Source organism: Moschus berezovskii, chromosome 16 (genome assembly GCF_049115385.1).
Source record: "Moschus berezovskii isolate FMDL1 chromosome 16, NW_MosBer_1.0, whole genome shotgun sequence".
NCBI classification, from domain to species: domain Eukaryota; kingdom Metazoa; phylum Chordata; class Mammalia; order Artiodactyla; family Moschidae; genus Moschus; species Moschus berezovskii.
Genome location: NC_142475.1, coordinates 4,297,247 through 4,314,856, shown reverse-complemented (window position 1 = coordinate 4,314,856; position 17,610 = coordinate 4,297,247). Strand labels below are relative to the sequence as shown.

Sequence of the window (17,610 nt, the reverse complement as noted above, 5' to 3'; positions counted from 1 at the left end):
ACCATGTTTTTTTTCTATAAGCAAGAATTTATTCATGGATATTTATGCATTAAGAACATAACAGAAGACTGCAAATAGGTCATCCTTTAACCTAGCAGAGAATTGCCTGCAGCAGAACTATTTTAATGGGTATTGTGTCAGCATTTCTTTAAACATTTTACATTAAAAGGTTTATAAATTATATTTGCTTCATGTTGAAATATGAGCTATATACTATAAGTAAGCATAATCATTTAAGTCTCCTCTCTAGGCAGTTAAAGGAAATGTTAACCTGTTTAGTTAACTGTGAATTTTGGCAACATTATCATAGCTCACAGCTCATTTTAAATAGTTTCTTAAAATACTTTGTTATAGAACTTTTTAAAAAATTATCATAATAATGAGAATAATGAAGATACGGAGAACACCTATCAGAGTTCCAGGCTCTTTAAACACATATTATCTTTCGGAAAACTTTTCCTCTTCCTTTATGAAGCTGATAATACTAAAGAGTAAGAGCTTCACTTGCATTACTGGTGGTTTTAGTTTAGTTGAATTGCGGGTGGCTATACTCTGCCACTTTTAGGACCCAGGCCACCTGAAACTCTGTTCATCAAACGTGTGCACAAGTTTGAAGCCACCACAAAGTAAGTGTTTGGAACCTATTATGGCTCCAAAGCATTTTATGTGTGCTTGGGAAGTGTGAATTAAAGAGAAGTCACCCTCAGTTACCCAGATATATGGATGTTCAGCTTTGAGTTTTAGAAGTAGACACTGTTTGGTGCGTAGTTTCTCTTGTGGATATTGGCAGCTGCACTTTTCCATGATAGTAAGTTGGTTGCCCAGGGAAAATTGGATTAGAAGCAAGAAAAAAAGAGAGAGAGTGATTTGAGAGATAATGACTTCTACACAGCCCTGACGACAACTTGCTTTCAAATGGAAGCTTGTAGGCATATAAAGGCTGAGCCTCTATCCATTTCAGGACAGGATGCATTAGTACAGGGGGTAGGAATACATTTCCCTGTTCTCCATACAGTCCATTTAAAAGCCCCAGAGCCCATTTCTGAGTGGGTTCACCGGACTCGGCAGGTGAAATAGACGCCTTTACAAGTGCAAAGCGGGGCATTGACGCTGGAAGGACTGAGCTTCTGAAAATGAATGTGGATTATCCTTGAACTTATACAAGAAGACATAAAACAAATGATCAATAGCTAACTGGTAAACATCTTTTTAGCACACGGAGCAAATCAATACAGTGGAGATACCCAGACTCCTTTTGCTTCATATTGATTTTTGGTGTTTAGCATTAGCTGAAATCAGCTTCTACTGCTTTCATTTCTATTGTTAAGGTTCTGCAGGACATTGTGGATCCCCCGAGGGTCCCTCTTTGCTGTGATGTGCCAGAGTCACCGTGAGGAATGGCGGTAGAACTCAATAGGTCAAGTGGGAAACAAATCACCCACAGATATTCTGCTGCAGAGTCACCTTACTCGGCCCACACTTTGAAAGTTTTTTAATCATTGATTTTCCTTTTATGTAACCTGCAGTGGAAACAGTGTCAGACTTTATTTTTTTGGGTTCCAATATCACTGCGGATGCTGATTGCAGCCATGAAATTAAAAGACGCTTATTCCTTGGAAGGAAAGTTATGACCAACTTAGATAGCATATTAAAAGCAGAGACATTACTTTGCCAACCAAGGTCCATCTAGTCAAGGCTATGGTTTTTCCAGTGGTCATGTATGGATGTGAGAGTTGGACTGTGAAGAAAGCTGATCGCCCAAGAATTGATGCTTTTGAACTGTGGTGCTGAGAAGACTCTTGAGAGTCCCTTGGACTGCAAGGAGATCCAACCAGTCCATTCTAAAGGTGATCAGTCCTGGGTGTTCATGGGAAGGACTGATGCTAAAGCTGAAACTGCAATACTTTGGCCACCTCATGCGACGAGTTGACTCATTGGAAAAGACTCTGATGCTGGGAGGGATTGGGGGCAAGAGAAGGGGATGACAGAGAATGAGATGGCTGGATGGCATCACTGACTCGATGGACATGAGTTTGAGTGAACTCCGGGAGTTGGTGACGGACAGGGAGGCCTGGTGTGCTGTGATTCATGGGGTCGCAAAGAGTTGGACACGACTGAGCGACTGAACTGAACCTGCATTTGTGGCTTTCACCTCTAATCTTGGTGATCTTAAGATGTAATACTAAAGGTTACTCTGTGACCATCTTAAGGAGTCTTGACAGCACTTGAAGTGACAATCTCGATTTCTATGGTCATCTCTGTGGGGTGGGAAGGTTGCTATGGAAAACAAGTTTGTAATAGCAACACAACCATATTTAGGAATGATCCTTAGTAATATCCATGCAATGAGTGGAATGACACTTGATGCCTTACATGTCTTACTGAGCTGTGCTCCTTGTGACCCAGAGAGCTTCCTCTGGGTATTAAAACCTGTGCTCTTCAGCTTTGATAAATAATATCTTTGTTCTCTAGTTGTCAGCTTTACTCACATCAGAGAGGAAATGTCTGTCTCCTTTATAAGCAGAAGCAAAACCATCATACAGTTATTCGCATTTAGCAATTGTTTAGCACTAATTGGAACTTGGCATGCTGGGAAACTCACTTCCTGGAGGAGAGTGATTATTTCAGAGCACCATGGATACTTTGTAATGTGCATAGCACATGTGAAGCAGCAATTTATGAAAAGTGACAACATTCTTCTAAAGAATGGATTTGCTATTCATCATTAGGACTAGGTCTAATATTTATGGAGTGTTCACAAATGATTAATTATATTTCACTTACAAATAGCCTCTAATACGAGACATTTTTATTATAAGTGTTATTTTAATGAATTGTCTATCTATGAATTCATGGGCAAGACTGAAATAATTTTATTGTTTACTTCTTTCCTCAACCTCAGACCTGAACTTGGAGAAGGAAATGGCAACTCACTCCAGTATTCTTGCCTGGAGAATCCCAGGGACAGAGGAGCCTGGTGGGCTGTCATCTATGGGGTCGCACAGAGTCGGACACGACTGAAGCGACTTAGCAGCAGCAGCAGCAGCAGCCCTGAACTTTCTGCGGCTCATCATGCCTTTCTTAGTCCTTTGGTAGAATCAAGTGATCACCCCCCACACCCCCCAGTTGCCTGAGCTAGAAACCTGGGCCATATCTGTAACTCACACTCATCCTAATACCCCATTTCCGGTCACTCATTATTTTCAAATGGCTCCTTGCTGCCGGCAGAATAAGAGCCGGATCCCTTTGTCTGATCAGCAGTCATAGAGGGATGACTGAGCCACCATGGCATGGTGATCCGAGAGGTGACCCCGGTTCTCCGCACGAGATGCCGGCTTCACCTCTGTGGCTGTTCCCCACGTGTTCTCCGCCTGCCGTGCCTGTCCTCAAGTCCTCTGTCTGCGGAGTGAGCGCCTGCTTCTTCAGGCCCAATTGTCAACCAGGCTTTTCACTTCCTGTCCACCAGGCAGAACCTATAATTCTCTTGTGTATATCCTCACAGAACTGTATGTGTCCTTCATGTATGCTCCTTATATATGTGTATATCTAACTTATATATATGATATTAATATACTGAAGCTTTCTAAGAATAGCATCTCTGTGTACCGTGATAATCTAGTACAAGCGATAAGTTTAGTGAAGGTTGCCTAACTGAGAATCCTGTTAGAAGTAACAAAGCAGTGCCTCTGTGAATATTCCGTTGTAAATACTACTTTGTGGTTGATGATGTAGATAAAATGGACAGAAGCGAACAAAAAAAACTCTAATGGCAGATCCCTGACATCCCCAGTAGAGGAAATAGACGTAGAGCCACAGTAGTTTAGGACACAAAGATCAATCAGAGGTTACTCATAACCATAAAGATGGTTTCCTGTTATTTTGTTACGCCCTCTCCTTGCCCTGCGGCCTTTGCATTTTCTGGATCATTTGTCCAGAAGAGCAGCTACCTCAGCGCCTACACCGCAGTAGACAGAGAATGAATATGTCTTGTATGAAAGATTGAATGAACAGATGGAATTATTCTCTTCATTTTACAGATGAGGAAAGAGACCCGAGGATGCAAAGAGCAGCAAAGGAGAAACCACCCTTTTTCAAGCTGCTACTGTATTCCCTCCAATGAACTAAGTGCTTTCATCTCAATTATTCCATTGTATATCATCAAGAAATACAGCTATTACGTTAGATAAAGAACTTGAAACGCAAAACCTGTGCTCTATGAGAACACAGATCAGTGGCAACTCTTGTTCTCATGCTAAGTAGAGTGTACAGGCTTTCCTTTGTCACCTGCTGGCAAGATATTCATGGACAGAAACATAATTGATTATTGGTTTTGGTGGGCAGAAGTCTCTGTGCTTCAGAATTTGCATTGTTTATACGGTAGCAGGGATTTGTGATCAAGTGGCAAGATCTTTAGACTTGAAGCCTGAAAACCAGAGTTCAGTTCCTAATCTCGTTATCTTTCTTCAGGAAAATCCTTTGTTGTCTTGGAAACTCAGTTTTCTCATCTATGAAGCAAGGCACATAATACCAACTTGGTCATGTTCCGCGTGAACCGATGAATAATGACTGTGAAATCACAGTTGGTCTCCGTAAAGTAAGGTACTATTATTATTAAGCTTATGTAAGAATGAGGGCACGTGTATAAAAGGGATTTCTGAACTGCATGTTCGCTCTCTTTTGTTCTCTGTTATTGTTTTTCTTGCACTTTCAGAACATCTCTGCCTTCTTTTGTGTAAATAGATGAAACCAGGATAAATAAGCATTTCCCCTCTAATGTTTTGTATACAAAATATCAGATTTAAATAAACTTCTGCTTCTAAGTCTTCTGAATTCACAATTCAACATAACTTAGAGAAATAACAGTTAAAATGACATTTGTTTCTTGTCACAAGCTTCTATTCTCAGAAGAAAACCAAAACACTCCAAGAGCAGGGAAAATATGAATTAACATCATTGCATAGACAGTGGAAGTTCTCTGATGAGAAGTAAAGCCATTGGCAGCTTTTTCTGATAATAATTGAAATTATGACATTTCAAAAATTCTGCATTAGCTGCAACGCTATGCGTATATTTTAAAATCTATCTGATAACAAATTATTTGCACTTCTCAGTTTCTTAAATATTGTCCTTTACCGCGAGCAAGGTACAGAAAGCATCATTTGGCTTTTGTTGATGACTTCATCTCTGACCTTTAACATCAATACTGCTTTATGACCAATTACCAACATTTGATAAGTCCTGTAGCTTTCTCTTTTTATATAAAAATGTTTATTAAATTAAATAAAAGGACACAGCCAAAATGAAAACACAATTATGATATATTTCCAGTGTGTCTTTTCAGATTGCTGATGGTCATACCTTAGAGAAGCCTGGGGCATTAGGCGTGAAAAGGACCTTAGAACTCATCTAGTTCTGACCCTTTTACTTTATAGTCCAAGAAACGAAGCTGTGAGTGGCTGAAAAGGAGATAGGCTAATTTTCAGAGAACAAAGGCAAGAACACAGCTCCATGCTATCTTTTGAGGGCTCTTCATGCTACAGTATATCAGAATGTAATCGATTTTGATATGCATAACTCAAATCTCCTTTATTCAAATGATATCAGGAAAAAGGGGCCTTGCTCACCACTTACATTAGTTCTTTGGATGTGGACCCTGACGAATGAAGATACATATCTGGGACAGGGCCCGATAAATTGGATGATAGGCGATCTTAACAGTGTGGAACAATTGGCTAAGTCTAACAAAAGGGGATTTAACAGAAATGCATAGTCAGCACTTGAGGTACAAAAAGCAATGGCAAAAGTACATGAAGTGGGACATATAGCTTAGCAGTTGAACATTTTTTTATTTTTTCCAAAAGTGGCTGTTTTTAAAGAATCAAAATTTCCATAAGTTTAATCTTGACGTCTTCTCCAAATCAGCTGAATTTTACTTAACCAAGCAGAAGTCTATATAGAATAATACAGTCTAGTCTAAATAAGTGTGTTCTATTCCATCCACCTGAAATTGAGATCATAAACAATGACACTAAATCAGGGCATGTAGAGAAGAAAGACTGGAATGTTAAACTGACTCAGATTCAAGTATATTAGGAAAGATGAAAGGAATTAGTTAATATCTCTCTAGAAAAGAGAAGGATTTTATTTGTTTTTTCAAAGAAATAGAGGTGAAAGAAATACATTCTTTGTAACAATGAGGCTGAGTGATCTGTTGGAAAGAAGTCAGTGCATGGCATCAGAAAGCATGAGCTTGATTATTGGCGCCATCATTTACTGACTGGATGGACATGAGTTTGAGTTAGCTCTGGGAGTTGGTGATGGACAGGGAAGCCTGGAGTGCTGCAGTCCATGGGGTTGCCAAGAGTCGGACACGACTGAGTGACTGAACGGAACTGAACCATTATTTACCAGTGGCGTGACCTAGGGAAGATTTCTAAGAAATGGCATATCAGGTTCTTGATCTGCAAGATGAGAGTAGCAACATCTACATTGCAGAATTGCTCTGAAAATTAAATAATATATATAAAGTACATGCAGTTCATGACATGCACTAGTCAGCAAATATTAACCTTTCTACCACTTGTTAGGTAGAGTCATGAGAGATTGTTATTAGATTTTACTAGAGGACTATCTTGTAAAAGAGTTTCTTAAGTGAAGATGAAATGGTTAGGCCAAATCCCTAACAATGCTCCTTGATACAGATATACTACCAACATTTTGCTGTACTTTATGCCAATAAGGATTTTTCTTCAGAATATTTGATTCTTTATAGGTTATATTCTCTTTTAAAACTTCAAGAATTTTTACTACTACAAATCATAAAATAAACCATTTTGGCATTCTTGCCTTGAGAATCCCAGGAATGGTGTGAAAGGCAAAGAGAGATGACATTGAAAGATGAACTCCCCAGATCCATAGGTGCCCAATATGCTACTGGAGATAAGTGTAGAAATAGCTCCAGAAGGAATGAAAAGGTTGAGCCAAAGCAGAAAAGACATCCAGTTGTGGTTGTATCTGGTGGTGAAAGTAAAATCTGATGCCGTAAAGAACAATATTGCATAGAAACCTGGAATGTTAGGTCCATGAATCAAGGTAAATTGAAAGGGATCAAATGGGAGATGGCAAGAGTGAACACTGACATCTTAGGAATCAGTGAACTAAAAAGGTCAGGAAAGGGCAAGTTTAATTCAGATGACAATTATATCTACTACTGTGGGTAAGAATCCTTTAGAAGAAATGGAGTAGCCCTCATAGTCAACAAAAGAGTTTAAAATGCAGTACTCGGGTGCAGTCTCAAAAATGACAGAATGGTCTCTGTTTGTTTCCAAAGAAAACCATTCAATATCACAGTAATTCAAGTCTATGCCCCGACCAGTAATGCCGAAGAAGCTGAAGCTGAATGGTTCTATGAAGACCTACAAGACCTTCTAGAACTAATACCAAAAAAAAGATGTCCTTTTCATCAAAGAGGACTAGAATGCAAAAGTAGGAAGTTAAGAGATACCTGGAGTAACAGGCAAGGTTGGCCGTGGAGAACAAAATGAAGCAGGACAAAGGCTGACAGAGTTTTGCCAAGAGAACGCACTGGTCATAGCAAACACCCTCTTCCAACAGCACAAGGCACCACTCTAGACATGGACATAGCCAGATGGTCGATACTGAAATCAGATTGATTCTTTTCTTTGCAGCTGAAGATGGAGGAGTTCTATACAATCAGCAAAAACAAGACTGGGAGCTGACTGTGGGTAAGATCATGAATTCCTTATTCAAAATTCAGACTGAAATAGAAGAAGGTAGGGAAAACCACTAGACCATTCAGGTATGACCTAAGTCAAATCCCTTACAATTATACAGTGGAAGTGAGAAATAGATTCAACAGATTCAATCTGATAGACAGAGTGCCTGAACGATGGATGGATGTCTGTAATATTGTACCAGAAGCAGTGATCAAAGCCATCCCCAAGACAAAGAAATGTGAAAAGACAAAATGGTTGTCTGAGGAGCCCTTACAGATAACTGAGAAAAGAACAGACACAAAAGACAAAGGAGAAAAGGAAAGATATATCCTTTTTAATGCAGAGTTCCAAAGAACAGCAAGGAGAGAGAAAAAATCCTTCCTAAGTGAACAATGCTAAGAAATGGAGGAAAACAGTAGAATGGTAAAGACTAGAGATCTCTTCAAGAAAATTAGAGATACCAAGGGAACATTTCATGCAAAGATGGGCTCAATAAATGACAGAAATGGTACAGACCTAACAGAAGCAGAAGACATTAAGAAGAGGTAACAAGAATACGCAGAAGAACTGTACAAAAAAGATATTCATGACCCAGATAACTATGATAGTGTGATCACCCACCTAGAGCCAGACATCCTGGAGTGCAAAGTCAAGTGGACCTTAGGAAGCATTACTATGAACAAAGATAGTACAGGTGATGGAATTCAAGCTGAGCTATTTAAATCCTAAAAGATGACACCGTTAACATGTTGCATTCATTATGCCATCAAATATGGAAAACTCAGCAATGGCCACAGGACTGGAAAATGTCAGTTTTCATTCCAATCCCTAAGAAAGGCAATGCCAAAGAATGCTCAAACTACCACACAATTGCACTCATCTCACATGCTAGTAAGGTAATGCTCAAAATCTTCCAAGCCAGGCTTTAACAGTACATGAATTGAGAACTTCCAGATGTACAAATTGAATTTAGAAAAGGCAGAGGAACCAGAGATCAAATTGCCAACGTTTGTTGGATCACAGAAAATGCAAGATAATTTCAGAAAAACATCAACTTCTGCTTCATTGACTATGCTAAAGCCTTCGAACGTGGATCATGACAAATTGTGGAAAATTCTTTAAGAGATGGGAATACCAGACCACCTGACCTGCCTTGTGAGAAATCTACATGCAGGTCAAGAAGCAACAGTTAGAACTGGACATGGAACAACAGACTGGTTCCAAATTGGGAAAGGATTATGTCAAGGTTGTATATTGTCACCCGGCTTATTTAACTTATATGCAGAGTACATCATGAGAAACACTGGGCTGGATGAAACACAAGCTGGAATCAAGATTATCAGGAGAAATATAAATAAACTTACAGCAGAAAATGAAGAGAAACTAAAGACCTTTTTGATGAATGTGAAAGAGGAGACTGAAAAAGCTGGCTTAAAATTCAACACTCAAAAAATGAGGATCATGGCATCCAGTCCCATCACTTCATAGCAAATAGACGGGGAAAAAATGGAAACAGTGGCAGACTTTATTTTCTTGGGCTCCAGAATCACTGCAGAGGGTGAGTGCAGGCATGAAATTAATAGACACTTGCTCCTTGGAAGAGAAGCTATGACAAACTTAGACAGTATATTAAAAAGCAGAGACATCACTTTGCCTACAATGGCCCATATAGTCAAAGCTATGGTTTTTCCAGTAGTCATGTATGGATGTGAGAGTTGAACTATAAAGAAAGCTGAGCGCAGAAGAATTGATGCTTTTGAACTGTGGTGCTGGAGAAGACTCTTGAGAGTCCCATGAACTTCAAGGAGATCCAACCAGTCCATCCTAAAGGAAATCAGTCCTGAATATTCATTGGAAGGACTGATATTGAAGCTGAAACTCCAATACTTTGGCCACCTGATGTGAAGAATTGACTCATTTGAAAAGACCCTGATGCAGGGAAAGATTGAAGGCAGGAGGAGAAGGGGACACATAGGATGAGATGGTTGGATGGCATCACTGACTCGATGGACATGAGTTTGAGTAAACTCTGGGAGTTGGTGATGGACAGGGAGGCCTGGTGTGCTGCAGTCCATGGGATTGCAAAGAGTGGGACACGACTGAGGGGCTGATCAACAGATTGATAAAATGGTGCTTGCTTACTCACCTGTAAAGCGCAGAAATGGGCCTCTTATTTCCAGGTTTGGGTCTGTACGGTTTCGGTTCTCCTGCCATATTGATATCTGAAAACATAGAGTAAAATGGCACTGGTTAAGAAAGTATTAAACCTGTTGTGAAAATAAATTATGAAGTTGCATTATGTATTGTTTTTGTGTGTAAAATGTTATATGACATTCATTTATTCACAAGTGTTTTTTGAGCACCTATTCTAGGCCAGGCTCTGTTTGAGATATGTCATACACCAAATGTGTTAGATCCGTACCCTTGTGGGGCTTGTCTACTATGGGGAAGGAGGGGATAGATAGTAAACCACAAGCATAACGAATAGGAAGACAATGTAACATATCAGAAGGTGCAAAGTACAACGAAAAAAGCAAGTATTGGACAAGGTAGAGGGGTCAGGAATGCTCACTAAAACTAGAAAGGGAAAGGAGCATGATTGTAAAGCAAGCATACTCCCATAAAAATTAATTTAAATAAAAGAAAGAGGCAGAATGAAATATCACACTGATTTGCAGTTTTGCCTGGAATGTCTCTGTATAGACATTTTCATAGAATGAAGCTTTGTTCATGAGAGGAATTGTTACATTCCCTTTGGTAATATCTTCTCCAGTTAAGCAGAGAAGTGTTAGAAGGGTGGAATTATAAAGGATACAAGGTTTACTGAGGGAACAACACAATGCGTTCAGTAACTGGCATGTTCAATTACAGAGTTTTGGAGTGATCTGAAGGAAAAGACAGCACGTCGCTTGCTTTCAAGAACTAAAACTATAACAAAGTCTCTAAGATAAGACAAGAAGATGCCTAAATTAAGTACATGACAAGAGAGCATTTGCATCAATTACCAACCTTAATATTTTTTTTTTAATTTTTTTTTTCTTTCAGTATTTTCTTTTTTATTGTAATTAATTTATTTTTTATTGGAGGCAAATTATTTTACAATATTATATTGGTTGGTTTTGCCATACATTGACATGAATTCACCCTGGGTTTACATAAGTTCCCCCTCCTGAACCCCCCTCCCACCTCCCTCCTCCCTTTATCCTCCCTCTGGGTCATCCCCGCATGCCAGCCCCGAGCATCCTATAACATGCATTGACCCTGAATTAGTGATTCATTTCACACATGACAATATTTTTTAAAAATGTGTAAAACTGTTATGAAGTTGTGCGGTAAAGTTTTGGGAAATGATAAAAACTATTATACTTAATAAAGTCAACATTTCCAGAGGATGATAAAAAAGAAAATCTAAAGGAAGTGAACTTTAAGAAAAGCTTTGAAAGAAGTGAGTGATATTATTTTGACAGGAAAGGCAAAGTTCTATTTCTCATTAGTGAAAAACGGAAGTGTTAGTTGCTCAATTGGTCTGACTCTGCAACCCCATGGACTGTACCCTGCCAGGCTTCTCCGTCCATGGGATTCTCCAGGCAAGAATACTGGAATGGGCTGCCATTCCCTTCTCCAGGGGATCTTCCTGACCCAGGGATCAAACTCAAGTCTCCTGCACTGCAGGCAGATTCTTTACCATCTGAGCCAAATACAGGGGACTGCATACACTGTCTGGGGATGGATGGACCACCCATCAGTAAAAGCAGCCAACATATCCAGATGGAAAATAATGGATCTCTTTTAAAGTAACTTACATTGGCGTATAGATGATTTGCAATGCGGTGTTAGCTTCTGCTGTACAACAAAATGAAACAGGCATGCATGCACCTCTGTCCACTCCTTGTTTAGGCTGTGTTCCCATATAGATCGTTGCCGAGTATTCAGCGGGGTTCCCTGTGCTGTGCAGTAGGCCCTTGTTGTTATTGATTTTATATATAGCAGTGTGAAGATGTCAACCTCAGTCTCTCAGTTTGCCTGTCCTTCTTCCCCCTTCAGTTCAGTTCAGTTCAGTCGCTCAGTCGTGTCTGACTCTCTGCGACCCCATGAATCACAGCACACCAGGCTCCCTGTCCAAATTTGCTTTCTACACATCTGTGATGCTATTTCTGTTTTGTAAATAGGTTCATTTGTACATATTTTTTAGATTCCACATATAAATGATTTTATATGATATTCATCTTTCTCTGTCTACTTACTTCACTCAGTATGACAATCTCCAATTCTAATCATGTTGCTTCAAATGGCATAATGTTATCTCTTTTAAAAAACACATTGGGCTAACATCAAAGTAAGGCATTCACAGAAGCCTACATCTGAGTGGGCGTGGCAAGCCAATGGAGATGGAATACTGAGCCTGGCTTCGTCCTGAAGATGTCTGCTGAAACCAGAACTTGAGCTTTCGTTATCACATCCTCGGGAATCCGAGGGGACAGGAGGCAGGGCCCACATTAAAGGATAGGAAATGCATGCTCATCTAATTCAACAACCATACGTGGGGAAATCGTTAACTAGGAAGAGAAGCAAGCCTCTCCCACCTGCCAAAGAATATCAATATAAAATCCACAGTAAACACCATACTTAATAGTGGGTTACTGGGCACATTTTCTTTAAGATCAGGGGATTTACAAGGGAGTTTACTACCACCATCTCTATATAACACTATACTGGATATTGTAGATAGTGAAGTAAGGCAGGAAAACAATATCAGAAATGGGAAAGAAAAAAATTGAACTGTCAAAATTGCTGATAACATGTGGGTCCACAAAAAACTCTGAGGCATGCACAGATTACTACAATTAAAGAGAGTTTTACAAGTTTCTTATATTCAAAGCCAATATACAAAATCCAATTGCATGTTTCTACATAGCAACACATATTTAAATGCATGATTTTAAAGGATGCCACTTATGTAACATACAGGGATAAATACAAGAAAAATTTGAAAGATGTTTATGAAGAAAATTATAACTCTGTATTGGGAGATTTTACAGTTATTTTACATAAAAAGAGAATTTGGAAGGCTTGATAAATAAATTTATCAATTCTCCTCAAGTTGATCTATTGATCCTACATATTTACAATAAAATCCCCAAATATTCCTTTCATGTTTGTGGGGCATTTGACATGCTGATTCTAAAATGTATATGATAGAACAAACCATCAAAATAGCCGTAATATACTTGAAAAGCTGGCAAATTTACCTTATCAGGATTTATTTTAAAGCTGTAATAATGAGGAGAGCTGTTTTAATACAAAAAGAGAAAACAAACACAATGGAAGAGAGTAGAGAACCCAAAACTGACTTACACGTAGATGAAATAGTTAAATTATGATCGAGCCAGCTCAGCTGACAAGTGAGGGAAAGATAGACTTTTGATGCTGTAACAGTTGGTTATTGGTTGTTATTGGTTATTTTGGTTACTGGTTATTGTAGCAAGGACAAATATGAAATTGGACCCCTAATTTCATCATACAGAAAGATTACTTATTGGGTTAAAAACCTCAGTGTAAGAGACAAAATATAAGACTTAGGAGGAAATACAGCAGAATATCTTTATGAGATCAGCGTATGGAAGGATAATCTTAAACCAGACATAAAGAGCACTAGCCTTAAAACGTAAGAATGATAAATTCTGCTACATTAAAAATCAAGTGTTTCTGCCCATCCAAGTCACATTAAAAATGAAGAGTCACAAATTAGATAAAGAAATCTTTGATGAAGGATTTGTTTCAGGAATATATAAAACATTCATGTCATAGGAAAAAGAGACAAACCACCAAATAGAAAATTGGGAAAAAACTAGTTAAGGCACTTTACAGAAGAGGAAATATGAACGCTGAATAAACACATGAAAGTATTCTCAGCCTCAGTAGAAGTGGTAAATGCAAGCGAAACCACAATGGCATATAACTGATACCCACTGGGTTTCCAAGAGTTTACAAAGTCTGACAGTATCACAAGTTGATGAGGCTTCGGAGCAAGTCAAACTTGTATACATTGTGACTGTAAGCATAAATTAGTGAAACTATTTTAGAAAATAATTTAGTAGTTTATGATACACATAAAATGCTAAGTCCTATGAACCAGGAGGCATGCACCTATAGAAACTCTTGAAAGTGTGTATCTTATAAGCATATTTATTGCAGTACAGTTAAAAAGTCATGTAAAATCACAAACATCCATTGGCAGATAACTGGATAAAAGCATTTTGTGATATATTTACATGTAAGCATACTACAAAGCAGGAGAGTAGGGGTAGAGAGAGAGAAACACAGAGCTATTGGCTACAACACTGATGATCTGACGGATCTCAGGAACGTAACACTGAGCAAAAAGATGGTATCCTGGGAAAACAGTGACAGACTGAACCCTTTTATGCTAATAAAAATACAAATTTAAACAATACGTTGCATAGGAATGAAAATACATGTAATAAAACTAAGAAAAGCAAGCAGAAATAAGGAAATGAATTCAGGATGAAGGTTGCCTCTAGAGGGGTAGGTAAGGGTATGGGACTTGTGAAGGGTATCTAAAGGACTTCAAAGTTAATCATAATGTGCTATTTCTTAAACTGGATAGAGGAAGTAAGTTCTAATATAGCATCACTCTGTATAACTTAAATATGTTATAAATTTTATTTTGAATATAAATTTTATATAAATATTTAATTTTCTTCATATATTTAAATTTAATGTCTATCCAAAAATTTAATCTGTATAATAATTAATACAAAATTACAAAAGAAAATGATCACAAAGGTGGTAAGGTGTGTGTTGATAAATATTCAGGTCAGGGCAGTGGATTTTGGTGAGTAAGGCTTTCTGTAGAGATGGCGAGTGGGAAACAGAAGAAAAGAGCTGTTGGGAGGAGGGGTTACAGATGGGAGAAGATTATTAGAGCCTCCAGTTGGAAATCTTCATCTGATCTGAGTGGGAAATAACTTTGGATTCTGAGTGAAAAACAGCCCTGAGGATGCATTAGGAAGACACTGGCTCTTGTGTAATTTGGAAGAAGCCCACACAGGTCTGGGCTGTCTAACCCTTCACATAGGACCGAGTTGGAACAAAAAAGTGAGTGAAACAAATGAAGATTTCTGTTATTTTTATAAGATCTGTAATGATGGTAGAGGTACATATCCAAGAAATATCATTAAACACACTATTGTATTTCTATGATAGAATTCTTTACTTTTGAACTGAAAACAAAAAAATATTCTCATAAGTAAATTAAAAAAAAAACAAACTTAAGACTATCAAAACAAGTATTGTAACATCCATTTTAAAAATAATCTATAGCTAGTGGTTCTGAGTCTGACAGTGGATCCATACAATGGGGGAACTTCCCTGGTGGCTCAGACAGTAAAGAATCTGCCTGCTAAGGCAGGAGACCCGGCTTGATCCCTGGGTAAGGAAGATCTCCTGGAGAAGGGACCGACTACCCACTCCAGACTCTTGCCTGCAGAATTCCATGGACAGAGTAGCCTGTTGGGCTACAGGCCATGGGGTTGCAAAGAGTCAGACACGACTGAGTGACTAACTAACTGCATACAATGGGGTGCTTCCCTGATGGCTCAGTAGTAATGAATCCACCTGCCAACGCAGGAGACACAGGTTCGATCCCTGTGTTAGGATGATCCCCTGGAGGAGATGGCCACCTACCCTATTATTCTTGCCTGGAAAATCTCACAGACAGAAGAGCCTCGGAGGCTACAGCTCATGGGGTCACAAAAGAGTCGGACATGACTTAGTGACTAAACAACAACATTCAATGGCTCTGTGTGCGCTCAGTCGTATCTGATTCTGTTGAGGTCCCACAGACTATAACCCGCCAGGCTCCTCTGTCCATGGGATTTCCCAGGCAAAAACATTGGAGAGGTTTGCCATTTCCTACTCCAGGGGATCTTCCCAACCTATGGATCGAACCTGCAACTGCTGCATTGGCAGGCAGATTTTTACCATTAGTGCCATCTGGGAAGCCCCAACATACAATGGAAGATGGTTTATGAAAGGTTGTAACACAGCGAGTTCAAACATCAGTGTCTGTTTGAAGGTAATAGAAAGTGCAAAAAAATCTTTTTTTCTTATAGACATTGGATAGTGTCTGAACACTGAATAGTGTTCAAATGAGTCATTTTCCTTTGAACGTTTATAAATGTATGCTTAAATATGGAAATTTATGTATGTTACACCGCTCTAGTAAAGATCGTCCATGTCCTGGTGTTAGTGGACAGGGATGCATGTGAGAGGAACTGGATGAAGACAGGGGAGCAGGAACAGTGGGCGTGAACTCAGCAGATCAGGGAACATAAAGCATGGCCAGCGTCTGGATGAGTGAGCGTTTCCTTTGTGTTTAGCTTTATTGATACAAGATTTCATTGTGTTTTTGGAACAACCCATCTTATTTGGAAGCCAAAGTTCAGGTCCGTCTATCTCAAGAGCTGTTGGCCTTGAAGAAAGCCTACAGACAGTGTAAATAGCCTCTGGACACTGAACTTTGTGGTCAGCTACAGAGAGACCTCCTAAGACTTGCTTCCCTGATTGTGCTGGCGCTGTGCAAGTCACTCACAGGAGGGACTAGAGGAAGAATAACCAAGGTTCAATTTTCTGCCACTCTCACAAGACAGGAACTTCAGATAAAATGTTGAGATTCAAAAAACGAAGTGGCATTTCTTAAATTCCTGAGTTTGCGAAGATTCAGAGTAAGGACCAACATTTAAAAATCTTACATTACCCTCAAGAAAGAATGTAGATTTAATCATCGCAACGAATGCTTTTGAAATGGGTCCAAAAAATCCTAGTTAAATTCCTACTTGTTTTGCAAAAGTACATATTGAGGTACTTATATACCAAGGTGATGGACTGTATTATCAGAGTATTAAAATCATCTTCTCGTAGAGGGCATTGATAAAACTAGACAAGCACCATGAAACAGAAGTCTCATGAAGAGTTTCTGTTTGGGTTTGAGACAAGCTGAGACCTGGGCCCTTTGTGGCCGTGCTGCAGTGTTGGTACCTAGACAGATGTCTCCTCAAGCAACAAATGACAGAAATTATAAGGGACTAAAAATAACTGCAGAAAGTGTAGTAGGACTAAAGAGCCTCTTGATGAAAGTGAAAGAGGAGAGTGAAAAAGTTGGCTTGAAGCTCAACATTCAGAAAACTAAGATCATGGCATCCGGTCCCATCACTTCATGGCAAATAGATGGGGAAACAGTGGAAAAGGTGGCTGACTTTATTTTTCTGGGCTCTAAAATCACTGCAGATGGTGATAGAAGCCATTAAAAGACACTTATTCCTTGGAAGCCAACCTAGACGGCATATTAAAAAGCAAAGACATTACTTTGCCAACAAAGGTCCGTCTAGTCAAGGTTATGGTTTTTCCAGTAGTCATGTGTGGATGTGAGAGTTTGACTATAAAGAAAGCTGAGCGCTGAAGAATTGATGCTTTTGAACTGTGGTGTTGGAGAAGACTCTTGAGGGTCCCTTGGACTTCAAGGAGACCAATCCATCCAACCAATCCATCCTAAAGGAAATCAGTCCTGAGTGTTCATTGGAAGGACTGATGTTGAAGCGGAAACTCCAATATTTTGGCCACCTGATGCGAAGAGCTGACTCCCTAGCAAAGATCCTGATGCTGGGAAAGATTGAAGGCAGGAGGAGAAGGGGATGACAGAGGATGAGATGGTTAGACGGCATCACCAACTCAATGGACTTGAGTTTGAGTAAGCTCTGGAAGTTGGTGATGGACAGGGAGGCAAGGCGTGCTGCAGTCCATGGGGTTGCAAAGAGTCAGACACAACTGAGCAACTATCGCTTTCTTTCAGGAG

At 39.3% G+C, this 17,610-nt stretch overlaps 1 protein-coding gene across 1 annotated transcript in view; it reads right to left on the bottom strand.

Annotated features, from left to right (window-relative positions):
- Window positions 1-17,610, bottom strand: part of RALYL (RALY RNA binding protein like) — a 412,556-nt gene that overhangs the window by 121,207 nt on the left and 273,739 nt on the right. Inside the window, exon 2 of the mRNA XM_088844683.1 lies at window positions 9,883-9,958. Within this exon, the coding sequence (XP_088700809.1) occupies window positions 9,883-9,958 (76 nt within the window). The remainder of the gene's footprint in view (window positions 1-9,882; window positions 9,959-17,610) is intronic.